A 27,892-nucleotide genomic window follows, 5' to 3' on the forward strand; every position below is an offset into this window, starting at 1 on the left:
CAAAAGCACAATTCTGTTGGACTGAAGAGAACATGACCCCGTATTTAAAAAAAGAAAAAAGAAAAAAAAGAGAGAGAGGAAAAAAAAAAAAGAAAAAAAAAAAAGAACCCTGTGATGGACACAGGGCAGGCTGCAATTTGGAGTGAGGGCTGTTAAGGTTTACTCCATACCAACCTTGGACCAGGAACAGATTCGATCCTTTAGAGATCGAGAATGATTCTTGGTTTCAATTGCATCGTGACACTACGTTGCAGGGCCTGGGCCACTGCAATAAAAGGCTCAAAAAATAATGTACAGCAAGTGGAAGGTTTTACTAAATGCATTTCAAGTCATTAGGGGAAAAATTCAGAGAGAGAGAGAAGAGAGCGAGAGAGGATGAGAGAGAGAGCGAGCGAGAGAGAGAGAGAGAGAGGATGAATATGAATGAATGAAGAGATAGTGCAAGTGTCAATCCGTGATTGTCACGTGAACAATCCGCGCAGGAGAGAGCTGCTTTATCATTCCCCATCATTTGCACAAAGAAAACAAAGAAAGGGCAGATGATACAGTACCTCCATGGTCTGAGACTGATGCATGGCTTTGATTGCATTCTGTGCCATTGCCCTTGTAGAAAATGTGACAAACGCACAGCCTGTGGGGAACAAGGGGACAGGGAGCAGGAAAGACAAAAAACAACAAGACAAAAGGGTTGGACGCTTGTTAAACCAACACAGTCTACGAGAACTGCCACAGGACGACACTGTTCTCAGTAGTACATAAAAATCAACAACTTCTCTCTTGGCTTTATCTTAGTTGGCTTTTTACTCACAGTGCGGACTTGCTAATCTGACCGAAGCAGAAAGATTTATTTATTGACTAGTTTCTTTTTTAAAATGGAGATGAGGGGAAAGCAGTTAGGTACTTTTATCTTTTATTTTTCCTTTTTTTTTTTTTTTTTTAGCCACGGGGGCGGGGGGGGGGGTTGAAATTAGCAAGATCTAGTTTGCATTTTCTAAAATAAAAAGTTGCTATTTTACATTTTCTCCTTGGCTGATTATCTTTACTTAGGGCATCCACACATTTGGGCTTTGGATTTCAAATTTTAGCGTTGATTTTTAAGCAGCAAATAATAAAATCCTCACACCAAGGGCAAATTAGCAAATAAATTCCAAGAGCTCGAAATGTGAGCAAATAAATAGATCTAATCTCTTCTGGGTTGTTAAAACATATATATGTATACATATACATTGATGCTATTTAAATGCAAAGAAATACACCACATCCTGCACAAACTTGTAATTATTGATTACGAACAAAAACAAATGCTCTATTACTCTGAGTGTATTCAACAGTGCATATAAGGCAAACCTTTATCTGCATTGGGTTTCTGAGTTGTATAAAATCTTTATGACTTTTCCAAGTTGTGATTTCAGAGATGCATCAGAGATCTGGCCTAACGTCTCACGTACACAAGACAATGTACAGTTCTCTGAATGCTTCCTGGGAGACCCATTCAACTTTCCGTGGTTCTTTATTTCTCATGCTGGAAAATAACCAGAATCTATATTGCCTGCTCCTTGTACAAGTGCTGGCCACCATGCAGGTCACTGCTCCAACTACATGGCTCATTGCCCTTTTCACCAATAAAAACACGGCCTTCTGAAATTTACATTTTATTCATCATGCACCCTTGGGCTTCTTCGAGAAAAAGACTGTGAAATTAATGCAGATTCAGGCTGATTTTATAATAATAGCACAGCACACTAAAAGCTTAGCTAAAGCAGTGCAGACTTATTTCACTTATGATCTCTAATGACTTTAAAAGTGCATTGATTTTCAGCTTCTTTAGCTTTGCACAGTTTGAACTTAGGTATCAGAGAATAATTTAGTGTTCCACTCAATTTCTTCAAAACATTATTATTATTACTACTTAAAAGATTTCCAAATGAGGCAGATCTAAACACTGAGTGGCTGAAGCCTGTTGTCATTTCGGAGTGAATGCGCGGGAAGTGGGATTCTGGCTCTTGCCCTGTGGCCAGTAAGCCAAATAGGTTGTTCCGCATCCAAACAGCCAGTGGACTGTTTGGTTTATGTAAGTCAATTTCTGAGCCATCAAATAGATTTTCTTCATTTGCTCTGCATGTGTACCTGGTGAGATTATCAAGTCAATACTGCATTAGCACCTTTTAATCAAACAGCAATAAGAGAAAGCAACACCTGTCCATTTTCCCCAAAGCACAAAAACATCCAGTCATGAAAATAAGTCAATGCATTTTTTTTTGCATCATGCTGTAATTTTTAATACAACAAAACTCTTAGTACATGGGAGATTCACCTCTCATTCACCTCCCGGTCCAGCTGGCCTTATGAAGCCTGAAGTCTAGCTTGCTATGAATGCCGAGCTGTTTCATACACTTCTCTGACATTATAGCAGCTAGTGAAACTCACTAGTGAAGCACACTGTCTGCACCTCCACTGGCTGTAGCTTCTGTCATCAGTAAAGCTATCTGGAGCCTTCTCTAAGGCATCTAGAAGATGTGGGTAAGAGTGTGGGACATAGGATACCACCTCTACTTGGCTTCTGTATTCCAACTCAGCTCTACAATTAGCCCCAAATTTACCATCCACCTCAAAGTAATACCCTCTTTCAAGAACATTGTGAATATCACCGACATCATTAACAGAAAGAAGTAACACTTAAGAATTTTCTTTTTCCATTTCTTGAGACTACAATGGGGGCAAATGCAATTAATCTAATGGAGAGATCTTGGACATCGTGTGAAGCCTGGGCTAACTCTGCCTTTAACAGTCATGGAGATTGTGTCATTCACTTCGTTTGCTCTTATTATCCAGGAACATGTGCCAAACTGACAGTTTCCAAAAGGAGGTTAAGAATGCATAAAAAAAAAAAAACCACACATGTAAAATGTCAACAGAAATCAATAAGGCACAGTTGATGCATTTACCACGATTTCAGAACAAGTACAACTTTTTAAAGTAACTTAGTGAGAAAGAAATAGCAATTAGCTGGTCTCAGAAGGATTAGCAATAGAATGATAAAATTCCATCTCTATAAACTCGAACCATTGCTCTTTCCTTTCTGAAACCTGCAATTAAAAGCTCGACTGATGCTTCTAATTATACAACCCTTACTGCATCCAGAAAAATGATCTGACAAATCTGATGACTTCTTTAACCTTTTTACTCTATTGGCAGTGGTGCAGTAAGAGAGAACCCATCTCCTCAGGGGCTCTGTCAACTTTGGTACCGTGTGCTGTGTTCAATTACTTAGGAGAGACAATTACTGTCGTTTATAAAGTGAGAGCACTTGTCGAAAATTCCCCTCTCTATGCCATTCTGGATGAAGTTCTACAACTTCAGGACTGAATGTTTCATGGTTTGGTAGCTTGTGAACCTTTGTGGCTTCTGTTAAAACAGGAGGCTGTATTAGTCCTATGGCTGGATTTTAATTTTTCTTTTCTATGTGGCTTTAGGATTAGGCCTCAGATCTGTGACTTTTCAAGAATATAGGGTCATATAAGCTCCTTGCATCAAGACTGGCTGCTAGCTTCTTCTACAAGCCAAAGGACTGGCTTTCCACTGGACAAAAGTAACTTAGGTCAACTGGCCCCTTTTTATGAAAAACAAGATTTGGGGTACAATGGAGCCCACTGGGTCTTGACAGAATTAACTGCTCTGACCTTACAGGGCCAGCCCTCCTCTGTTCTAGATTACTGGATGTACTGTCTCAGTAGTAAGTTCTCTGGCTACTGACCAAAATGCAGGAAACACTACAACAGAGAAAAAGACACAGGTACCAAGGAAATGAAGGGTTTTTGTTGTTGTTAGGTAAGATAGCCTGTATATTATTGTCTTAAAGCCTCTCCAAAAACATAATGGGGGGGGGGTGGGGAGGAAAAGAAAAATTCCCTCCTTAAATGTGGCCAACCTGTAATTTACCTTACAATTATTTATGCTCTCCACTTTCAGAATGTCACAGATTGCTAACAGAAATGAAAGGAGCTGAACTCCTCCCTGTTCGGTGAGGTTTTGCCTTCTTGCTGCTAAAACAGATAAATGATTGACTGGGGAAAGGTTTCTCCAAGTAATTTCCTCCTACAGACAGGATCTAAGGAAATCACGTGGCCCTGTCACAGAGAAGATTCTGGAACACATCTATTACACTTGTCACCTCAACTGAAAAGCGGTCTTCACTCAGGTGTTCTACCTTTTCTCTCAGCTGCAAGAGAATTTTGAGAGAACTTGATGAATTCTTGGTCTGCAGAAAGAGAGAGAACAGGCACTTTTAAGGCACATACAATGCCAGGGCCTCCTGCTTTTCTGCTGCTTCTTTGCAAGAGAAGCAGCAGCCTGCTATGTTTCAACTGAGGGAAGCATACTTTAAAATAACTTGTGCAGCATGAAGGAGCTTTCAGCCTATGGAAAACTTGTTTATAAATTCCCAAAGAAAGTTCTCAATGCAGCCAATTTTCCTTGCTGTATCTTTTGAGCAGTGGCACGATTTATTAAAACACACGCTACCAGTATAATAAGAGAGCATCAAAACTAACACACCAATGCACTGTCCCTGATGTTGGGTTAGTTTATTTAAAATTGGCATGGAGAGATCACTCGTTTATGGCACCTGAGGCTGAGGGCAGAATAGGACTTAAGAGTTTACAAAGTTTCACCCCTGAGATGAGATTTGAAGATTGTATTCAGAAGAAGATGACAGAATGCAGTTAATAACCCAGGGGCATTTGATACGAGTTTCCACATATGCTTAGATACTACTTTGTGGGCAAGCCTACAATGTCGTGATCAAAACGGAGTCTGCTCTGTGTACATGCTTTTAAAGTCAAAAGCCCGATCCTAATATTCTGATCAGATATAACAGAAACAAATGAGGATTTAATGGCTACAACCAGTCTGTGCTCGCCAACATCCCCGAAAATATTGCCAATTCATTTGTCAAGGGTTTTGGCAGGAGAATGTTGGAACACCATAAACACAGCTGGAATATTCTTAAACAAGCAGAAAGTTACCTTAAATGGCAGTGAAGATTTGACTATACTTTATGGGAAAGAAAAATGAAATAAACTCTTTCATTGTCTCCGAGTTACAGATAATCGTTGCCATGGTGCAGAAAACCCTGTAGACTGTACCCAAATAGTCCATTCTGACTGTGGGATTATGGGTAAGTGAGAACATGTGTATTTTAGGAAATCAGCATGCTAAGGGGACGCTGACAACTAACTGCACTGGCTTGGATGACGTGAGCTTTGCTTCTGAGAGCAAACATCCCATGTGACTTCCCACGCATGGACTCCGTGGCCTCCTGCTCGCTTTCTCAAACAAGGTTCATACGGCAAGCCTGGGGGTTGGCCTGCCACTGCAGAGGGATCAGAGTGTTGTGAAGGGGCCTGAACGCAGCCCAAACCAGGTTTTCCAAATGAGAAGAGATGGCAGAACGGGTCACTGCCCCCCAAAAGGGGAAAATGCGCACTTAGATGCGGGCATACTGCGTCAAGAGAGTCAGACTCCTGACATCTGCTGAGTGCTGGTCTCAGTGTGCCTGGCAGATAATGGCTGCGGTCCGTGGATAGTCATGACAATTCCTGGGGGGGGGGGGGGGGGGTGTCATGGCACAAATCTGGACGCTGGGGAGTACTGATGGGACTCTGTAAATAGCCCTTCTTGCCAACATGGAGATGAGGGATTTTGTTTTAAAGATGGTGATTCTAAGTATAGCAGAGCCGTGGGCCCTGGCAACTCGCTACTCCGAATCAGTGGGGCGGAGAAGCTTCCACTTCATAGCCTGCGGGGAGGGGCAGAAACTACTGAAGTAGCAGAGAAGAGATGACAGGAGACACCCGCAGGGGAGCTAGCGCCACTCACTAACTGCCTCTCTTGTCTGCGTTCCCGTAGCCGAACTGGGCAAGGGCAAAGGCAAAGCCAGAGAGGTGAACCACTTTTCTGTCCCTCTCCCTGATGATCGGATGGTTTGATTTGACAACTTTTTTACTGACTAGTTCAATACTCGGTTTAGTATTAGAAGGTGCTTTTCAGAGCAGCCAAGCTTTCCCTTTCACCAATTTATGTATTTATTTACATCTTCAACGGCTGAGCCGACAACAGGCCTTGAGAACAGAAACGCTGAGCACCCTTTCTCTGCAGAGCCACTAACGGGAGACACTTATTAATATTTGATTGAAAACTGCAATTCTTTAATGAAAGCAAAATAGTAGCACGAAAGAGAATTGTTCTTTTAACAAATACACTGATTCAGGAGCAGTCCCCTGTACCCAGGAGTCCCCGGGTCTCGCTAATTGAAAAACCTACCACTGTCTGCCTTTGTATTTCAGAACAAATGGTTATAAATGAGTATTTTCCTTTTTGCCACAGGGAATCCTCATCAGTTCACCAGAAATTACTTTTCTGTTAAGAAGAAGGAGAAGAAGAAGAAAAAGGGCAGGGAGGAGCATCTGACTCTTCACACCGGGCCGGCATCCGCATAAAATACGGATGAGGCTGCTCCCATAACTTGTCTTAGAAATCAGCTGCTCCGGGTTTCCAGTGCTGGCTCATCAACCACACGGCAGATCAAATGAGCCAAGCGCTCTTGTCGAGTACTGCGTCCTCCTCTTTCCTGCGAAAGCTGGGGCTGCTTTAAAATCTTATCTGCAGGAATCCCTCCCGGACGCTGAAGGAGCTCTACACACTGCAGGCACAGCGCTCTTCATTGTGGTCTGCGCTGGCCGGACACAGAGAGTGCGTAGCGCGCCCCCTCCGGCAGAGGGAGAGCAGCGGTCACAGTGTCGCTAGGCCCTGGGGATCGTCCGCTTATACAGGACATCTGCCACACCGGGGAGCTAGCGACGCCCGAGGAGGTGAGCGGGGCGCGTGTTGTGACTGCTGCCATCTGCAAAGGGGGAGACCGAGGGGCGGAGACAGGGAAACGAACTGACTCTGGTTACAGTTCATGTCAGAAGTCCTGGGACTGGACGTCGGGGGTCACTGACCTCTAAGCCACTATAAATGTCACTAGGATTTCCTCAGGGGCCTGCCTTTCTGTTCCTTCCCCGCGCTGCATGCCTTGGTGCATGAAAAGCTGCCAACATGGAAGCGTGACGGTGAATAAGAACAGGCGGGGACGGTGGCTCTGACTGCTACAAGGGCAGCGGGAAAGGACCACGAAAATGCGATCTCGCGTTGCCTCCCTACTTTATTCTGTCTAGCCGCACCGCCGGTCCCCGGGGCCTCTCCCCCCTGCTGGCCCACCTGAGTGGGCACGAATCGATCACGACTGTGGCACAATCAGACGATCCGACGTGACTGGAAGCTCTCACGGAGTCCACGTGCTGCGGTGGCACAGAGGGCCCCGGGACCGAGGTCCCCCCGCGTCCCCTTGCACCGGAGGTTGTGCGGTCGCTGGCATGGGGCGCGGCTGTGGGTGCCGCCGGCGACAGCGTGGGTGCTATGCTACGGCTCAGCCCCGGGCACCGCATCCGCGCGGGACCTGTTCAGCTTTCAGAGCGGCACGTGTTTTCCGTGCGGCGAGTGACAACCTTCGGAGCGATCAGGGAACGCTCCGGCCGTCATTCCCAAGCCACCTGCGGAGCAAAGTACAGGGACCGCAGGCTCGTGGCTTCCTCCTCCTGTCCCCCTAGACTACCTCCTTGTGGGGCTCTGGAGGTGGACGTGGGCGGAAAACTCCGGTTCTCTGCGCCTGCGGTTCCCCCAGCTGACACCGGGAAGTGTCACGTCTCTAAGTCAAAAGAACCAATGTTCTTCCTCACATGGTGCTGAATTTAGCTAAAATGAGGGAAATGGGTGGAAATTAGTGCTTTGGGACTCAAGGGCCAACCTTTGCTTTCGGCATGTGGCTCGAGACGGCAGTGCTGTCCCAGAACCTGAGACCAGGAATGAAAAGAAGTTTCTAATTAGCCCCGCGGAAACTGTATCGATAAGCACATTAAGAGAATGAAATGCTCTTTGTACTGCAAACGTACGGAGCTCTTAGAAGAACTGGAGGATATGTTTTACAGATACACTCTGACTCAGGCCTCCTGGGCTGTCTCGGGAATCACGGTCAGATGAGGGTGAATTCTGGAGCGCTTGCGAGCGGTGGAGGGAAGGGTCTGTGTGGCGCTGTCCAAGGGGAGGCAAACATGGAAAGAAAACAGTTAGCTCCAGCTGCCGTGGATGGCTGCTGGCAAAAATACTGGTTTTCATCAATGCTCGAAGCCACAGCGGCCGGTTCCGTCACGGTGACAAAGAGGAACCTGCCATCTCCGGGACCGCGTCATCTCTGCCACTTCATGGACTTCCTGCGCTCAGGCCTCCAGGAGTTCTGCTCTTTGAAATCAAAGCCTGAGACCCCAGGACAGGCCCAGTTATTCTGAGTCCCTACCTGCTCTGTGCTACGGGGAACCACTGATGTTTGTCCTCGGTTTCTATCGCCATCAAGCGGCCTGTCCCCTCCCCATTTCTCTCAGGCATGGGCAGAAAGCTGGAGACTCGGATGAAAACAACAAATATTCTCTCTCCTCCTCCCCATCTCTCCCTCATCCGCCAACATCTACTTCAGTGTGAGATAGAAAGGGATGTGAACGACAGGACAGCCTGTCGGCCTCTGGGCTGGCCGGGACAGCCTGAGCTAATAAGTTGGCATCGAGACCTTGTCGACCTGAGAAATACAAGGTGATCACTTCGACTACGGTGAAAAGTTCAGGTTGGACAACTTGATCACACGGGACGCATTACAGGGTGACCTCTTGCTGTGTGCGGTGGCTACATCTACCTTGATGGGGACACAGAGTTCCAATTAGCACTTGAGGGAAGAGACTTTGCAGACAGCACACTCACCTCGACTCAGCCCGTCGGGTCCCCGGAGAATCCGGCATTCTTCTATCTGGCCAAATGGAGAAAACATCACCCTGATATCATTCTCATTACATTTCTTCGAAACCATTCCTATGAACAATTTTCGGTCTTCCACGGCTAGGAGATAAAAATAATGAATGAGCAAAGGCCATTTTATCCCGTTTCTTGTAATCACGGCTTCATTACCACATCAAACCGGGTCCCAGCCACGTGAGACCCAGCATGGGCCGAAAGCCAGCTCTTTCGACTTCCAGGCTGCCTTCCTTCTCCACCCCACCCCGTCCTGCCTCTACTCTCCCTTCCTGAACACTGCCTCTTTCTGGCGCTTGTTCTTACCAACATGACATCTTCAGAGGACATGGAACACTGTGAGGTCCTCTCTTCCCAACCCTGTTTGGAAACTCGGTTTTCCCTAATTTGTTCAAGCCCCATGGAGTTGCTAAAATACTACCATTCCACAGAGATACTTTAGAATACAGGTTAAAAACATTTTTTTTTTTGGTAGATATTCTTTTAACTTGAAGAATGGCAGAGAAAGAAAAAGGTCAGGGAAAGAAAGGAACAGAGGGAGTGGGATAGGAAACAGATCTTTTAATAAAGCATTCAGTGGGGAAAACCTTCTCCCCCAACTTCAAATAGCTTTGGATCCATGGATCCAGACAGTAAGAAGAGATAAGAGAGATGCTCATCTCTCTGGAGAGCCAGTAAAGACCTTCCATGGCTGTCTGTCTGTCTGTCCGTCTGTCCGTTGCACTGGCTGTGCAGCTCTACCCAGGACAACACAGGGTTTGCAAGCGAAGAGGATGGCAATTCCAAGGAAAGAATGGGACTGGGGCCACCTGAGGATCGCACCAGGATGACCCCATCGGGAACCTGTAACAAGGAGGGAATAATACTGTTCTACAACCCAGAGGCAGGACTCTTGATGAGCAAAAATACATTTTGGGTATCATGACAACAAGAAACCAATTCCATCGTGGAACCTGCCAGGAGGTACAGACTAGGGAAGGTTTACCTCTGATGACCTGGGAGATTTTCCTCAAAATCTACAAGCTTGTGCTCAGGATAACTGGCCTACGTTTAGCCTCAAAGGCACAATTATAACTGATTTCAGGACAGTGTTTGCAGTCCTCTTTAGGAAAGAGAAAAGACAAAAAACAAAAAACAAAAACACCGAACATTCCCCTGCCTCCATTTTACAATGAAAACAAAACAAAACAAAACAAAAAAACCACCCTAGATGCCCATGGGGAGTTTTATTTCCCATGTTGCATTTTAACCCATTTCTTGAAATTTAAAGAAAGGACAACCAGCTGCACCAGCACCTGAGAGGCAGTCCTGGCTTCGGGAGGGGCCCTGCCATCCATCCCTGTGTAGGAACCCTTGCTGTCGTAGCTGTACCATAACCTCATCACTGCCATCTAACTGGCTTTTATCTCTCGGTTATTCTTTCCCTGGAGAGTCAGTGTCTCATTTCCACTTAACCGACAAGACCGTGTTATAGAATTTCCAGGGCCAGGTGCTTTTGGTGCCTGAGTCAAGCCGGCCCGGGGCGTCCGGGGAGCTGGGAGAGAGCCGCTGGTGATGCTGGGGCATCATGACACAGGGAGGTTTGCTCTGGAGCAGACAGCCTCGGAGGACCCGGCAGGAAGGGAACCGCTCCGTCTCGGATGTCCGCTGCAGTAGCTAAAGCCATGTGAGCACCTGGAACCTGGCTAGCGTGACTGAGGAACTGAACTGTTACTGTGAGTTAATTTTAATCTAATTTTAAAGAGCCACATGTGACACTATGTTGGATGGAGCAGCTCCGAGGGGCCTCAGTGAGGCAGCTAAATGCTCTCTCCACGGAGCCCCAGACCGGAAGGAAGACACGAAAGACGTGGTTCTAGTTGGCTCTGAAGCGGGGCAGTGAAGGAACTTGCCCGGGGCCGTACCTGATGCCCTACTCCCAGCCCTTCCCTACGAGAGCAGAGGAGGGTGAGGTGGCCTCCAGAGGAGCGTGGGGCGGGGGCGGGAGACTTGCCTGGTCCCAGCACTGCCGTCACGCTGATGCGTGACCTTGGGGAGTGAGTGAGTGGACTTCTGTGGACCTCAGTCTTGTCACCCACAGAATGAGGTTTAAAGTCTTCTCTTTCCTCGCTGTCTCTCCTCAGTAACAGAGAGAAGGCGGCCCAGCTGCATGTTTGGGGCGGGAGAACGCCAGAGCCCAGGATCCCACCTGCCAGCCACCCTCTGCACTTGGCAGCTCCTGAGACCCGGCAGGAAAACAAGGGCTCCGAGGGACGCCAGCAGAGACCACGATGCCACAGGACTGTGAGCTGCGGAGCGTGCGCCAAGAGCTCGAGAAAGGTTTGACGGGCGGAGATCGTGGCATTTAAGGTGGACTTTAAAGAGCTTGGGGAGAGCCTGGCGGAAGGACGGGGGCAGCAATTCCGGCGGCTTCTGCAGGGTGGCTCAAGGTATGAGGGAAGGAAAACTCGGTCCACGGCCGCTGCCTGCGTTGAGCCTCAGCAAGGTGGACGTGGGCAATGGCGTCACTGACTTCCCTCCTGCAGATGAACGATTTCACGCCTCAGAAGCTCTTCTCTCTCCCGTCGGAGCAGGTGAGCCACCAGTGCGGTACTGGGAAGCGGTGCAAGTGAGTTAAGCATCCGTGCTCACCAACACCAGGGTGACCAGGAGTACACGGTGGCCCCAAGGGAACGAGGCATCCCCGTGATGCGCAGGACCGGACTGAAGCCTGGCAGAGCAGGCAGTGGGAAACTCTTCCAGTCGCAGCCTTAACTTCCCCCCACCCCCATCTCTGGGACTCCTACTTGAGGAAGCTATGGCTGATAGCTTCTTGAGAGTTAAAAACAAAACAAAACAAAACACAACTCAAAAAACAAATCCTGTCGAATTTCTTCTCATCCTGAAGAATCCAGCTTTAGTTCTTTCCAACAAAAGCCAATGACAAATCCCCAGTGAGTCCCTGGTTTCACTGGTAAACCTATCACGGTGGTACGCAGCTGAAGCATGTTGCCGGTTTTGAGCTTCGGGGTGATGCCGGAGCAGACTAAATGGGCAACTCGTGACTAAGCTAAAAAATAATTTTTAACCCAAGATGAAGAGTACGAACTGCTGGAAATCACCAGTAAACAAGCCCCGGCTTCCCAGGCATCACGACAGGCCAAATCTGGGCAGGGTGAAGGAGGCGAACTCTTTCTCCAGTAACGAGCAGCCGCTGAGGAAATAAAGTGGAAACCTACACGATCCACAGGCTTTCCAAAAAGCAGATTTCCTCCTGCGCATGCGCCGCGTCAGAGAAGCCGGATGTTCACAGTCGTGTTAGCGGAAGTCCTCTGTCGTTTTTAGCAGAGGGCTCCCTGTGCTTTAGTGGCGAATGGGGATAACGACCCAGTGCCAGCTTTAACCTCCTTCAAGTTTTCCCAGTGGAAATTTATGTGTAAGACTCATTCTTGGGATTCCCACTCGGAGGACCCCTAAACAGCTCTGTCACCATTTTACATAAACATAATTATCTTAGCATTTCACTTAACTTTTTTCATCAATTTCTGATGACTTTCTTGGTGGGGCTTTTCGTCAGTACTCCTAGGCAGTCAGTGTCTGTGTTCTATCCCCGGGAATGCAGATTGCTGAAATATACCTACTGTGTTTATAGCATTGTGTTAAGTGCCTTACGGAAATTAAAAAAAAAAAAAAAGAATGAAAAGGAAACGTCTCTGCCTTCCAGGAGGAAAGTCTACTTTCCTTCAGGATAACCCCTGAATGAGTAAAGGCAGATACTTTGTGTAGAGAACTCTGTGCAGGTGTGGGGCAAGTGCCATCACTAACAACCACAGAGCCGAAAAGGTGTTCCATACCGGCAACCGTTGCAAGTTCTCCTCCGGTGGTAGGAGACAGGGTTAGTATTTTAGGTTTTTAAGGGGGGATTTTTCAGTTTGGGGAATAGAAACTTTCATGAAAAAAAAAAAAATCCCTAATTGTAAGTCTGCGCTAACACCCCGGTGTATAATCTGTCAAAGTCACACCTGGATTCAGGGCGGCCTGAATTAATTAACAACTTTTCAATGTGTTAGTGCTAACATATGGCATTTAATTACTGCCTCCAAATCCGTGAGTCTCTCTGCTTTGAATTTCAAAATTATTTCTTCCTCTTCCAGTGAGTCAGAAAGTGACCGGATGGGAACACCCTGTGAACCCCATTTTCACTGGAGGCTTGCAGGCCTGCACCTCCCAGACAACATTTAGTTATCTTGACCCTGCGAGCTCTGAACTTGACACAGGGACACCAGGGGTTTTCGGAGGCCTTGAGAAAAGAGAAAGGGCTGACGTGGCATTTCTGGATGTGAGGTTTAAGGACCCCTGCCAAGTTGGGAGGTTGGAGTTAAGGTTAAAGCAGAATAAATTTATGCTCTGTCCACAGAGTGAAAAAAGAAAGAAACAAAACAAACCCCTCTCAACCAGGAGCATGACAGAAGAGTGAACGCTGGTTGGTCGCTGAGACCCCCAGCACAGAACCAAAGGCAACCTCTACGCTTTTCTTAGCACTTACTGCTACACAAACTTCAGATCTCGCAACTGCGCTTACTTTTGAATTGTGCGCAGCTGGTACCTTTTTCTGCATCGCAAAGAGAGCTGGAAAAGCAGCCCTCTCAAGGTAGACAGAATGAAAGACTGTAAGTAACTGTGTTTGTGCCAGGGTAAGCTGTGACCTGGAATCCACACCTCCTCAAGCCTCTTCCCCTGCCATGACTCAACCGGATGCAATGGAAAAACAAGACAACTTGGATTCTGTGGAAATCTGGGTATTTATTCAATGCGTGTGTTCTTCTTAAAGGCCCCAATATTTTACTGCTGATCCGGAATGGATTTTTTTTTTTTTTTTTTTTTGACACCTGGCACAGTTAGAAACACCAGGGCAGAAGTATAATGCTGTGAGTTTGCAGAAATGTGCTAGAGGCTGCAGCTTAAATCACAGCCAATTAAGAGGGCAGGCTATAGGAAGCCTGGAGATTTGGAAAGCCCGTTTGGTCGGCAAAATACCGAAGGGCAGGGCAGATCTATGAGCAGCCTAACATTTCTGGGCTCACCATGGCAGTTCCCTTTGTCAGAATCTCTAGATGGACAAAGGCTTCAAAGAGTGATTGCTTTCTGGAATTCATTTGTCCATCACTAATTAATCTGTGATTAGCAGCCCTTTCTTGCTGAGCAAATACAAAGTTTCCGAAAGCCGAACATACTGATAATGAAGACGGTAACTGTCTAACTGTGATGAGTCCTTTGTGCAATCCATAAATGTCAGCAAACTCAATAAAGGTGCAATTAGACCTCGTTATTCTTCTTTCACAACTACTGAGAGCATCTGAGCCAAAGAAATCTTTGTGCTCTAGGAGCTTTGGAAACTATGCTTACCTGTCAAAACTGCCATGTGCAATCAGAAAGGGCTTGTGGCTTTTATCACTTGTTTTCGAAAATGATACATTTCTCCTGACTCCTCAATCAGGTCCAAGGAGAACCCTGAAGCCGGTTCAGTCTATGCAAGGTGAGGCACAGACTTTGCACCTCCATAAAGACACATGATTTAAAAGGAGCTGCTTCAGTCCACTTATATTTTTTGACTTCTTTTTCTGAGAACTCAGAAAATGAAGGTCAATCTACAAAGCAAAGGAGGAGCTGGCCCAACGAGAAGGTATGTGGGAGTGAATTTTCCCTTGTGTATACAGATCTGTGCTTTGGTATGAAAACCCAAGGCTGGAAGTGCCGGCCTCTGCTGCTCAGAACGCACTAAACCGGCTGCCTCGGGAGGCCACAAATGCGCTGAGGACAGAGTGAATACCTTGGCAGGTATTATGCTAAGTTCTTTGTAGATGTTAACTTATGTGCTCCTTGAACAACCCTGTAAGGTGGGCCATACAGGAAGTGTTCAGACTGTAGACCATGGTAGCCTCCTCTTACAGCTGGAGATACGGGGTCGGCTGAGGTCACGGGACATGCCCACGGACACAGCTAATGTATGCAGGGTCAGGGGTCAAGTCTGGACTCCCCCAGAGAGCTTTTAACTGCCACCCTGAGTTGCTTCTTGGACAATGGCATTTTTAGGGATGCTCTCATCTTAGTAAAACGGTGTCTAATCCTGCTTGGCACCTGAGATCGTGCCCTGCTGGGCTCGCCAATGGCACATCCACTCTGTTGCTGTGGTTCTAGACCCAGAGCAAAGATCACCCTCAGTGTCCGGAGCTGCCACTGGAAACAAGGGCGACCAACACTCTGGAGACCTCCAGGTGGCCAGCCTACGGGATGGATTCTCTAAGTCAGGTCTGTGCCCACACAGCAGCAAATGCTAAAGAAGAAACCTTTTCGTGGTCCCACTACTTGGGTATTTCAGGTCAAATATTTCCAGTTCAATTCTCCAATTCATCTTGTTTTAACAACCGCGATTTAAGGTTCAGAAATAAGACAAACGTTCCTCCGTGGCCCTTGTCCTGACACAGTTGAGAGAATTAGGAGTCCAAAGGAAAGAGAGCATCTCTAGGTGGCCAGAAGCTCCAAGATGACCTTCACGGGCAGCGTTCATCCCAAATACATGAGTCCTCTCTCCACGAGGAATAGAACAGACCAGACTGTAAGTGGGTACTTCTGGAGCAAAAAGGCTCAGGATCCGGCATGGATACCTGGCCTTCTTCCTGTAGACACTCTCAGTGCAGAGCTCTCTGAGGCCGTGGAAAAACCTGGGTCATAACGATAATCTGCATTTTATAGAAGTGGTGCTCTATCCTTTGCAAAGCACTGTTGTGAAGACCCTATATGAATCTAAAAAAAAAAAAAAAAAAAAAGCCAACCTACACGAGGCAGCTACATTTATTCCCATTTCATGAACGAGGAGATTAAAGTTCGGTCTTTAAGTGACCACCGGATCAGCAGACTGAAGGTCGGGAAGTTCCAAGGGTCAGGTCAGTGTCTCCGTAGCCGTCGTCTTCAGATTCACTGCAGCAGCCCCAGCCCCTGGCAACGCCCCTGGTGCGCAGCGGTCACCAATGAGTAACTGCTGAATAAAGGACCCAAGAGACCTGCCTGAGGTCCCGGGGGACTTCAGACCCTCTGACGCCGGATGCCGTGTTCGCGGTTAAGGTAGTAGGGGTAGGGGATGGGAAGAGACCCTGGGGCAGGGGTGCGGCAGGTGAGAAGGCAGTGGGCAGGGCGCAGAAGCCTACTCCCTTACAGACAAACTGGGTGCTACTAACGCCACGCTCCCACCTGGCCTTTTCTTCAAAACTTCCTACCTCATCTGTGAAGAAGCCAGAAAATGGGATGCACTACAATCAGCCAAAAAACAAAAACCAAAAAAAAAAAAAAATCAAAAAACACCCCAAGTACCTTGAGGAGAGCCTTAGACCCCAATCATCATTTACATTTGCAGATATGCAGCTCTCCAAGCGCACGGCTTCTGCCCTGATTACTAATTAATGAGGTGCAGACCTGCTCGTGGAGGCAAACAGTGATGATTGTGTCAGTCTTGTGGGGCGGAGCCGCGCCCAGGTCTGAGAAGGTAGAGGGTTCCTTCAACATACACTTCAGGAAAGTCAAAGAACAAAACCGGGACAGAGGCGGGTGTAAACGGAAGCAGAAACTTATGAGAGCGAAATGTGGCTATCAGCCCTCCCCTGTGTCGGAGAGCTAAATCTCAATTACTTCCCGGACCTCATCACATGCATATTTTAGTACCGGGCATCCGTTTATTTAATCAGCCCACTGAATTCTGAATGAATTCGGATGCAAATGCATCGGTACAACTGAGAGAAAAGAGTGCCATTGAGGAACACGCCAGAGGGAGAAAAGAGACAGCCGGCCCGATCCTCAGCGGGTGAGCCCTTTCCAACTCATCTGCTCCACACACTGTGAGGTCCCTCCTCCCCATCGGGTGTCCTGGGTTGCTCTGTGCCAGGAGATCAGCAAGATGCAAAGGCCACAGAGCCACCACACGAAGCAAGCCTCAAACGGAGGGACCCCGAAAACCACTTCTTGTAACGTCTTCACAGATCTTGACACCAGAGGTGAACTGAGGCAGGGGAGTGGCTCCTGCGGTTCTCCAGCTAAGACACCCGCAGGGCAAGTCCCCTGCAGCAGCTCTCCCCTCCCCTCCCAGAGCCGAAGCAAGTGGGGCCGCCGCCTCCCTCCCCCCACCTGACTTCTTAATTGAAAGAAACAGACAGTATTAAAAGAGACAGTTGGTCACCACCTACCGTTTGACTTTTCACTATCGGCAGGTTTCATCTGAATGGGATGATGCATCTAAAAATACAAAAGTGAGAAAGTAAAGGCAGATTGAACAAGTGTACGAACGGCCTCAGAAATCCCACGCTGTTCAACTTGAGCACGGATACTGTCATGAGGACACAGAAACAAAAACAGGATCTCTCTCCATGAACAGCAGCGCCGTTAGGAGGCAAGCCTGCAGTTACATGCAGGAACAGGATTCTTTGGAGTCACTGGGCATCACGGCACAGTATTTAAAAGGTTGGGCTTTGCAGTCAGACTGGAGTTTACACCTGGTTTGCCATTTGGTAAAGAGTTTCCGCCTGTATCTTATAGGTAATTCTCGCTCTGCCGATCATCGTCACCACTGATCTTGGGCAAGTGTCTCAACTTCTCTGAGCCTCAGTTTCCTTATCTGTGAACGCTGAGTATGAAATAAGGAAACGCACGTGAAGGGCTTAGTTAAGAGGGCACGGGACCTGCTGAGAAAAATGATCTATTGTTACCTTGTAACTCTTACAAATCTAAACACAAGCCTGTCTTCGTTTTTCCTGGGGCCATTCTGATGGATTTTCCCTAGATCTCATTGTCATTTGAAGGCCTCTCATCTAGATTGACTTAGGCACCGTTATGTAATTTTTATTAAATACAGAGTATGAAATAGGAATGCGGACCCAGGAAAGGAAGGAGGAGAAGGGAACTGGGGAGGGAGGGCGGGAGGCACGATCTCACGACCCTGTCCCCTCTGCAGGCGTGCAGGAGCGGAAGGAACCCGAGAGAGACATCGTGGGGCCAAGGTCCTGAGCTCCTCTGTGGCTCTTTACACAAAGCCCGTCTCACCCCCGTGCATGGTCCGTAGAGTTCACTCCAAGCGCAAGAACGCTACCACCATTTCCAATTAAAATAAATTCCTCCAACCACTTTCAAAGGTCCTCTGGCTTCGTATTTCAGCATACCCCAAGGAACCTCGGAGCCACAGTGTCGATGGAATCACTGGCTGGCTGTGCAAATGCTCTCATTATGATGGGTCCCGTTCTCTCTGAACCTTTAACTCGCCCAGCGGACTTCCATCACTTGCAAGCCACAGCCCTGGGTTTTATCTAATTTAAAGGAGAGGGCAATGGTACTTGGCTCTGGCCCTTAAATGACGGGCAATCGTCATCAGGCAGGCTGGCCCACGTGCAGCTGACGCCTGCCAGGGTCTTCACAAGAGGGGTGAGGGAGTGCTATCAGGGGACAAGAGGCTACATAATGCAGAGCTGCTCCGTTTATTCTAAAAGGCAAGGCGCTCTTACTCCCTGAACATAGACCCTGACGTGTGGGGTCTACTCGGGTCTCCACTCCATTAACATATTCAATTTGCGAAGGAGCGGGATGTTCGGGGGTCAGGAAGTAGACCAGTCTTTTTTGGAAAAGCCTGGAACACACCCCTCAAAAAGCAGGCAGAAGTGAACGGTGCAAAGCCCTGGCCTGGGCTAGGAGTGTGGGCTCTCCCCTATAGGTGATGCCTGGGGAAGACGGGCCGAGTCCCTGAGCGGCATGTGAAGCTCCCAACGTGTGCCAGGCTCTGGGCGAAGAGCTGGGGAACAAGGCCAAGTGAAGAAGCTCTGACGCTTCGGGGGCTCACTGTGTACGGGGGTGGGGGCTGACCTGTAAACAGCCCCCCGAGCACGTCAAGTGCCATGGCAGACACGAGGACAGGGTGCGGCAGGGCCCGGGCGGAGCAGGCACCTCCTCCTGCCCGGGCAGCAAGGCGAAGGCTTCTTAGCAAAGGGGGCAAGTGGTTCGAGTCCTAAAGGCCAAGCTGGACTTGCTGGCAGGACAGGGAGAAACGGTATCCGAACGACACAGTGTCCTGGGCCAGGCCCAGTGGTGAGAAGGAACACAGCTGTCCCTGGCAAGAAGGCCAGCACACGTGGGGGGAAGGACACCAGCGGAGCTGCGGACGCAGTGGGCGCCCGGGTCTCAGATGATCCTGCACGCTAAGGAACAGAAGTCGTGTCTAACAGCCAAGTCAGGCACAGAAGATTTGAGTAGCGAGGGCCACAAGGTCAAATCTGAATTCTAGAAAAGTCCTTTCTGGCTACAACGTGGTGGATGGATTATGCAAGAGGGATATGGAGGGAGACAGCTAAGAGGCTACTGCGAGCGTCCGTGTGAAACTGCCGAAGGTCTAAACCTCAGAGGCAACTGGCTGGTTGTGGGGGTGAGGGGGAGAGACCACCATTGTGGGATCAGGGCCCCAGTAGAAGGAACACGAGAAAGCAATTTGGGGGGAGACTGATGAGCCCAGGTCTGGACACGCCCCACTCAACGTGACTGAGGCTGGAGAGCAGTTGCGGGAGTGGTTTTCAGGCTGCAGCGACAGCTCTGGGGGGTGCTCCCCGCAGCAGGAGCCACAGGCATGCATGGAACTGTCCAGGAGGGGGTGTAAGTGGAAAGAGCCAAGAGCCCAGGAGAGCACCACAGAGAATAGCAAGAAAGAGGAATCTAAGAGGGACAGGGCAGAGGGCGGTCAGAGGCAGGGCCTCATGGGAGAGCTTGAAGAACAAGGCACTTCTAGCCGCGACGATGAAAACGCCCCAGGATCCTTCTGGATTCGACAATAAGATATTCTGGAAATTTCTCCAAAGCAGTTTTTGTGGGGCGGTGGGGCCAGAATGCCACACTGTGGGTGGCGGGGGCGTGACAGGGGGGACAGCAGCAGGAGACAGGAGAAATGTACGTGGCTTTCTCAAGATGAGCCGCCAGGGTGGGTGGGAATATAAAAAGCTCCGTGGAGTCAGGGCCAGAGGTGGGGAGGTGGAGTCCGTCTTCCCCAGACAGCAAAGACGTACAGGTGAAAGTGCAGAGAAGACTCAGAGGAGAGTCACAGGTCAAGGCAAGGAGAGGGGTATGTGTGCCGACACCACGTACGGACACAAATGCGAACGAATGGCCTTCTGCCCGCAGCAAGCTTATGATCCATCACGGTGTTTGGTACGGACACGTATGAAGAAGAATAAACGGTGGTCAACCTGAGAACAGGAGCCCAGACGGAGCGCTGCAGGCGGTGAGACCAACCTCTGAAGTGCGGGAGTTCTGGAAGCTTTCATTCTGCAAGAAAGCCTTCTACTCTAAGGCGGTAAGAGGCCCAGGGAGCATTCAGTCCAATGCTCTCCATTTATCGGTCTGAAGGGAATAAGGACTTCACTAAGGACACAATTTTTGCGATCAAACAACCTAAGCTGTCTCTTCTTAATCCAGAGCCGATTCCCCCAGATCACACCGCTTCTCCACAAAATGTCCAACGTGGGGCCTGGACATACGAGACTATGATGAAGGACTACAGGCCCTGCCCACCGAAGCCGCTGTAATAACCTGTCAAGTCTGCGCGCAACACCCCCCCCCGCCCCCAGGCCACTTCGTGTAGCTTTATGACAGGCATTACTCTAAGACTTGACTCTCGCTTTCCTGCTGCTGCTGAATTAGCTCCGTTTCTGACCTGACACTACCCAGAAGGTTCTGGAATGTAACAGTGGCGGTCAGAACACAGCAACTGCCACTGCAGACCTGAACTCGGTTCTGGTCTTTCCAGGGCCCAGAGAGGCAAAAAGTCAACTTCACGTAGTTGGATGGTCAGAGCACGGCAAATTCTGAACAGGTGGTCGCCCTCCTTCGTGTGTATTCTGGACTGCTCAGATCATGTGTGCACAGCACTGTGACCTTCGGGGAGAGAGGTGTTCCATCAGTCCTGTGTTAAGAATGGCTCATCATCACAAACAGTTCGTTTGAGTTACAAATTTCTGATCAGATATGGGACGTAAATGTCAAGGAAGACAAACAAAAAAAAGGTTTGTAGGAGTTGTTCTCATAATGTTGTTTTACTGCCTCAAAATCTCATGATTCTTAAGAACTTGGGGAGGTTTGTTGAGTGGAACAGGGAAATTACTGGAAAGGAGAAGGCATTCCTGTGTTGAGTTTCAAGGTGTAATAAAGGGATTCCTTTCCTGTAATAGGAAATGCTTTCAAAGATTTGACCCGGTATGACCAGGACCAAGCATTCATTCACCTATGTCTGTGTTTTCCAGATGCCCTATTAGTTACACGCTAGGAACACACAATGCAAGAGTCTGGTCCCAGTGGAGCTTGTAATAGGAGGGTTGCGAGGGACACACCGGTGCCATGTGCCGTGCTGAGACACGCAGCGTGAGGACCGAGAGGTGGCCAGTACAGACGAAGGGAGGGCAAGCCGGAGAAGGCGTCTCAGCTGGAGCGGTGTTTGGGTTCAATCCTGAAGGAATCCTAACGCTAACCAGGGCCTGAGGGAAGGACATTTCAGAGTGGAGGACACGTTCCAAGGCACAGAGTAAGGAAGAGGCCATGTGCTACTGAAGAATGCTGTGACGACCTTCTCACCGACACAGGAAACGAGAGAAGTCGCTGACGATCATTCACCAAATACGGAAAACCTAAAGCACAAGACTGATAGTGAGGGACGTGCTCATAGACTGGAGAATTTCAAGATGAAAACAATGCAGATCTACTCAAGCTTGAGTTAAAACTGGGAGCCGGATGGGTGGCCAGCAACAACCACACCCTGACCGCCTCCACGAAAACTAGAGATGAACTCCAGGGTGTCCGAACTGCTGCTTTTAGCTCTAGACTCTGGGGAAGCTGGCTGGACCGCCCCCAGAGCTGGATGGGGCGGGGAGCCCGTGCTGTGTCTGCACCTGGAGGTCCCAGGTGACAGCAGCGGACCAGAGGAAGGGCCGGGGGACCTGGCAGTCCCTCTTCCAGTTTCCTAACACCTCACCTGTCGCAAGGCCATCTCAAAGTTAAGGCTGAGGCTAGTTCCCTAGGGGAGGGTGATCTTCAAGAAGTTTTGCAAGGAGTCTCCTAAGAGACACGCACTAATGAAGTTGAATCCGCATCTCCCTAAGCATCCAGGGTCAGCTGTGTCTGAAAAAGTCTTGAGTGGTCTGTATCGTCATGATGTGTCTACACTGTTGGAGGAGTCCACGAGTGTCATAAACACCAGCCTGTGACATCCACAGGGCGGTTTTCCCCGGGCAGGAGGGAAACAGGAGTAGTGAGTCTGTTATTGTCAAGCCAGCTGTCCTGGGAGCAAACCCAACGACAGGGCTCCCTGTGGGCAGAGCGCTTGTCCCGGGGAAATGCCAAGATCAATCATTTTGGAAACGGATCCTGTTCATGGCAGTGAACGTGACTTAACATAGTTCATCAAGTTTGCATTTCTATGAAGAAAGACTTCCACGTGAATTTTTCATTTTATTGTAGAACAACATTTTGCCTCAAGTGACACATCAAGGTGCCGGTCAGCTTCTCGGTCTCTATCTAGCCCTGTTTGTTTAAAAACAAACGAATTCCAACAAAAGGGGAAATTTTAAGAGCTCCTTCCCTCCTGGCAGGGGCGGGGGAGGGGGCAGGACCGGAGCCAAGCAGGTTTCTCAAAAATTGGTTAATTTCGGTTACATCTGCGGATTTGGCGTTCCATCCCACTTATGGAAGGTGGAGACTCCCAGAGAAGAAGACAGTTACTGCAGTTCAGGGGCGTCCATTTCTTGGGGACCTGATCAGGCTTCCAGGGAGTTGGAGCCTCTTGAGGTTCAGGACCGAATCTCATGCCCGATCTGAGCAATGGCGTCAACAGCAACCCAGAGCCTGCTCCCCTCTGACTCAGGGACAGCTGCTATCCCACACCTTCAACTCTCCTGGGAAGCTGTGGGTCGGCGTTGGGGCATGCCAGCCTTGCGATCTAAAGCCTCCCCCTTTATCCCACATCCTAATGAGGGAGCAGCACGTGGCCCTTCCTCCTCTCATCCCCCCACATACACAAAGGGCCCCAGAACTGGGTTTCCCAACCCCCAGCCTTCGGAATTGCAGATCTCTTGATAGGGCCCGACGATCCTCACTCCTGAATGTGCTGACCTTCAAATCGTCACAGGAGTGCCCAGCTGTGGCTCATGAAAATGATAATGAGGACACAACGTTGGAGCAAAGCCATTAAGCCAAGTCCGAGGGCGGAGGGTGGGGGGGGGGGGTGGGGGTGTCCCTGCACGTACAGGGTCCTGCCATGTCACAGTGGCAGAGATCCACTAGCATTCGTGGGCCGCACTAGCATTCGTGGGCCGCAATCTCTAGAGCTCCCATTATATCCGAAGTCTGGCGTGATTTCTCCAAACCTCTCTGCCCTGGTCCTGTGATGAGTCACAGGGAGCTTCTGAGTTGCAGCAGCCAATGTTTAACACAGGCCGAGTCTGGGAGCTGGAGGGCCTGGGGGAGAGAGACACTGGGTTCCCGCACAGAGTCAGAACTCGTGTAGAAACTTGTCTAACCCCAGCCATCACCGACTGATGAGTTAACCACCTTTAACACGAGATTCAATAAAACATGCCATTTTTAACCTGAAGTGGGCTTTACAGAGTCACTCTCCTGTATCTCATTATTAAGCCTGTCCTGACCCCTGAGGGAACAGCCGTGATAGTACATATTATAAGCTCACTGCCCATAAAATATTTAAAGGAAGAAAAGGCGAGGGGGGAGACGTGACTTCACACAAAAGCCACGCACCAAATGAGAAAACGACAGGATCCCGGCCCTTCAAGACAAAGCAGAGCTCTCGCGCTCTGTGGCAATGCCGACACAGCTCACGTGGAGTACCTCCCCTCTCACTGTATAGGAGGCCGTCAAATACCCACAGCACCTGTACTTTCTGCATTTGTCTCGAAAAGCCTTTATAAACGGCAAAAATAAGTTTCGAAAGATTTGCCTCCTCTTGGAGGCATGCCGTGGCCCCAGATGTTAGACTGTGTGTATGGTTAAGGGTCTTCTGTGACAGTTAGGCGCCCCGAAGCAGTGAAGGCTGGCCCACCTCCCCAGGCAGCAGCTAACTGTGCCATTTCGGTCACGGTTCCGCTCGGGGTGAGGGGGGTGGGGAGAAACAAAGGTAGCTTTAGGAATGTGGACTTATCCCCGCTGAGTAAGAACTTCAGTAACAGTATGACAGACACCTCTGCAAGAAATCGATGACACAAATCGTGTTGCATCAGCCACAACCAGCCCGTAGCAACACCTGTTAAGTGGAGAATTCAGGCAATTTTGGGGAACTATTTTTGTGAGAAACAGAGGAAATCTTTTCTTCTCAATATTCCTGTGCCAAATGTTGTTGTATAGGCTCCATACATATCTTAACTTTCCCAGTAACCCTGAGACAGGTCCATACGGGGAGACAGCGGGGAGAGGGGAGCGAGAGAGGGAGGCGTAAGTAACCTGGGCCAAGCCAGACAGCAAGTCAGTAGTGGAGGAGGGGTTCAGACTCAGGACTGTCTCACGGGAGCCTAAGTCCCCGACTACTCCTCAATACTTCCCCTAGCATATAACCGGACACCTGTTCTGCAAGTGAATTTCGGGTTTCTAAGAACCAATAAAATCACCAGAATTTCCCTTGTCCTTACTAAACACAAAGGTTGTCTAAATTTCTTCCCACTTAGAATCGTGTGCAAATGTGTGCAGTGTGTGTGTGTGTGTGTGTGTGTGTGTGTGTGTGTGTGCGCGCGCGTGCGTGCACAGATGTCTGGGACTATGTGTATTTCACACGTCCATAAAAACATTTTAAGTGAGCTTCAGAACAAGAATTACTGTCTGTGTTTTCACCATGAAAAAGGGCAGGAAAGACAACCCCAAAGGCTGTAATGGAGGGAAAAAAACCGTAGCCTTGTGGCCACGGCGGGGAAGTGCTACTGTGGCCAATGTGCCATTTGACTGTGGAGGGGCTGTGCATCCTAATCCAGGGGTTCGGGGCTCATTCTTCCACGACCCCCTCGTCAGCCCCTCCTCAACAAGATACACACGACAGAATCACACTCAGAGGTGTCTTCCATGGGCCAAGCTATCTGAAACATTCCCCACTTCCATCGATGATAAATGGACTGATGAGGAACAAGATTAGCTATCAGTTATCCTCAGGAAAATAATTTTGAATCCCTGACATTAATTGAGCCTACATTTTGCGTTTTCCTTCCAAATGGATGGGGCAAGAAAGTACACTAGAATCCATAAAATCAGTCTGTGTGGACCACTTGGTTTTTTGTTAAATGTTTATTTATTTTTGAGGGAGAGAGCGTGTGCGCAAATGGGGGAGGTGCGGGGGGGGGGGGTGGACAGAATCTGAAGCAGGCTCTGAGCTGTCAGCAGGGCTCCTACCCACAAACCGTGAGATCATGGCCTGAGCTGAAGTCGGACCCTTAACCGACTGGGCCATCCAGGCACCCTAGCAGTGTGGACCACTTATTGTTGGAAAAGCCATCATTCACACCAGAAGAGCCTGGCATTTGACTTTCTGTTAACTGACTGGATTGTACGATGCCTGTGTATTTGAATAAGCTTTGGAAATCCTGGAGAAAACAGAGTGCATAACTGCCCTCTGAAGATGGAACTTCTTGGTGGGAAGAGAGTGCGTAGGATTTGTCTACACTTGGGAGTCCCAGGGCTACTCCAAATTGCTGTTGTGCATTCCCATCAGCCAGGTTAACACAAGCAGGTGCGTAGAAAACTTTCAACCAGTATTTGCTAACCACAGTTTTTATAAAAGTGATCTCAACCAAGGAAAAAAGTGGTTTTGAACATGGTAACAGTAAGGAAACCGAAGTTACCTTTTCTCTTCCCATGGCAAATCACAACCAGGGGAGAAAATTCAGAGTGGAAACAACTATTTCTTCCTGACAGTCACTGACTGATACGCGTGAAATGCTTACAGCACTGAGTGCTTAGGCGCTGAAAGAAGTCATCACTACCACTACGATTTTACAAAGCGTAAGGGTTTCCCTGGAGGGGTGGAAGGTCCCATTCAAAAGCCAAGATAACATACTGGAAGGGAACAGCTTCTCTTGCTCACCTGGGAGGTATGCAGCTAGGTTCATTCAACTCTCAGCTTTTTTACAATCCAGTGTTGGAGAAAAACCTAGAGAACCCAAATTATAGATCTGCGTTTGGCCCGCTGAGTTGTAGGGAAGCTCGTTTAGCTACAATGGCTTACATTTCTCCTACAATCGTGTGCTATACCAGAGGGGGAAAAACAAGCAATATAGCCATTTAGTCCTGGGAAAAAAATTTTTTTTAAATAAAATCAATAAAACAAAATATGGCGGGAAAATTAGATTACCTTGGGTGGAATTCTAGGAGGGAATGTGGAGTCTGTTATGGTGATTAAGTCATCATTTCTGACAGATTACTCTAATTGGCTGTCAAGTAACATTCCGCAACCCCATCTGTAACTTGGCGTCCTAGTTACTCAGCCAGTGTTACCTTCTGGACATACATAACACATACAAACAAGAGGAGGTACAGCCCGGCACTTATTATACTCATTAGCTGTGATTAGGTTCTGTGTTCTCAGATTAAGTAATAACGCAAGCTTCCATTGTGCTTTATTTATTCTTAAAATTACAAGAAAAATGCATGGGCTCAAAGTAGGAGGCAGGGCATGTGAATGAAAAAGAATTGTTACACCAACGTGGGAGTGTAACGCTCTCCGGAGCACGGCTATTCACGAAGAATGTTCACCTTTTCATAGTTTGATTTTTTCTCGGAGCTCTTACACTACGTTACCTGGAGAGGTTAATCTAGGTCTCTTTGTAACCCCTCCAGTCCTTCAACTTTGGTACCTCATTAGCTGTTATTTCTGTACAAGGCACCGCTATTGTGTTTCGCAACATTCTCGTGAACAGAAAGCCCTTTCTTTGATAACATTTCAGTCCTCACGTCTCGGTCACTGCATCTTTGGAATACAATAAGCAATTCATCCGATCAGTTGAGCTCCCAAATAAATTTGGTGAAAAGTACAGCAAAATGAGTTACAACTTTAAGGCTGCAGGCACACCTTACTTTTGTCTCGATTCTTGAGATCCATATGCTTTAATGACGAGAAAACTGGAGGGCATGAAAAGTTTCGGAAACAAAGGCAAACAGGAAGACTCAATGTAACAAAAGGCTTGTAGGATTACAGCGCTGTTGAGGCGATACTTGGGACAGCCCCGAGAACCGCAAAAGACCGCACGAGGACTTTGTGTGACAGCTGGGAGTACAATCACCGCTGATTAAAGAGCCAAAATTAGCAGAAAGGTAATAATTTGCCCTTATTACTAAATGGGAAATGTACAGATATCCTTTCTAATCATGATTTCTTTTTGATTGTGGAATTGTCTTCCAAAACCAGTGATGGATGCTCCGAGAGTCATTCTTCCAGATGTTACCCAGATGCTAAATTAGACATGCTGCCTAACTGAGCCATGCAAAATACACACTGAATAATAACGCCTGGCCAGGCCAACCATTAAGGGGTGGTTTAATGACCTGGGTAGTTCATTTATATTTCCAATACTATGACTCCACATGCCACAAACTCAGCATAATCTCGTATTTTAAGACAAAGGAGTCTGCTTTAAAAATAAATTGTCCTTTTGACATTAGCCTCTGCCTATAATGGCCATCTTTGGGCTCGGCTCTGTCAAAGCCTTGGGATAAAGGAGAACCCAGCCTGCCGGGCTCACGGGGGCTCCGTCCCCAACACCAGCTGTTTTGAGGTCACTCGCCACTCCCCACGTGTCATCGCCCCATGAACGGGGACGAGCTGGGCCCTGTGCACTGGGGAGTGGATCGCTGTGCCTCCCTTGTTCACCTTCACTCTGTGTGGGGATGCCTGCTGCTTGACCTGGTCCTTGTGCACCTGTTCACTCTGTGCAAACCCAGCCCCCAGTCCTGGCCAAGCCAG

General features: G+C 48.5%; 1 protein-coding gene across 15 annotated transcripts in view; it reads right to left on the reverse strand.

The window, feature by feature from the left end:
• The window catches only part of CELF2 (CUGBP Elav-like family member 2), an 830,774-nt gene that overhangs the window by 63,615 nt on the left and 739,267 nt on the right, over nucleotides 1–27,892 (reverse strand). For 14 of the 15 annotated variants that reach the window (XM_086714978.1, XM_086714986.1, XM_086714987.1 and 11 more), the window contains 3 exons: nucleotides 17,109–17,157; nucleotides 8,848–8,982; nucleotides 552–631 (listed from right to left, as the gene is read on the reverse strand). In XM_086714978.1, the coding sequence (XP_086571104.1) occupies nucleotides 552–631; nucleotides 8,848–8,982; nucleotides 17,109–17,157 (264 nt within the window). Of the gene's footprint in view, nucleotides 1–551; nucleotides 632–8,847; nucleotides 8,983–17,108; nucleotides 17,158–27,892 lie in introns of those variants that run through there. The other variant, XM_086714992.1, reaches the window with a different exon arrangement.

This window comes from Puma concolor, chromosome B4, assembly GCF_028749965.1.
Source record: "Puma concolor isolate L17-30 chromosome B4, mPumCon1.1.hap2, whole genome shotgun sequence".
Lineage (NCBI taxonomy): Eukaryota > Metazoa > Chordata > Mammalia > Carnivora > Felidae > Puma > Puma concolor.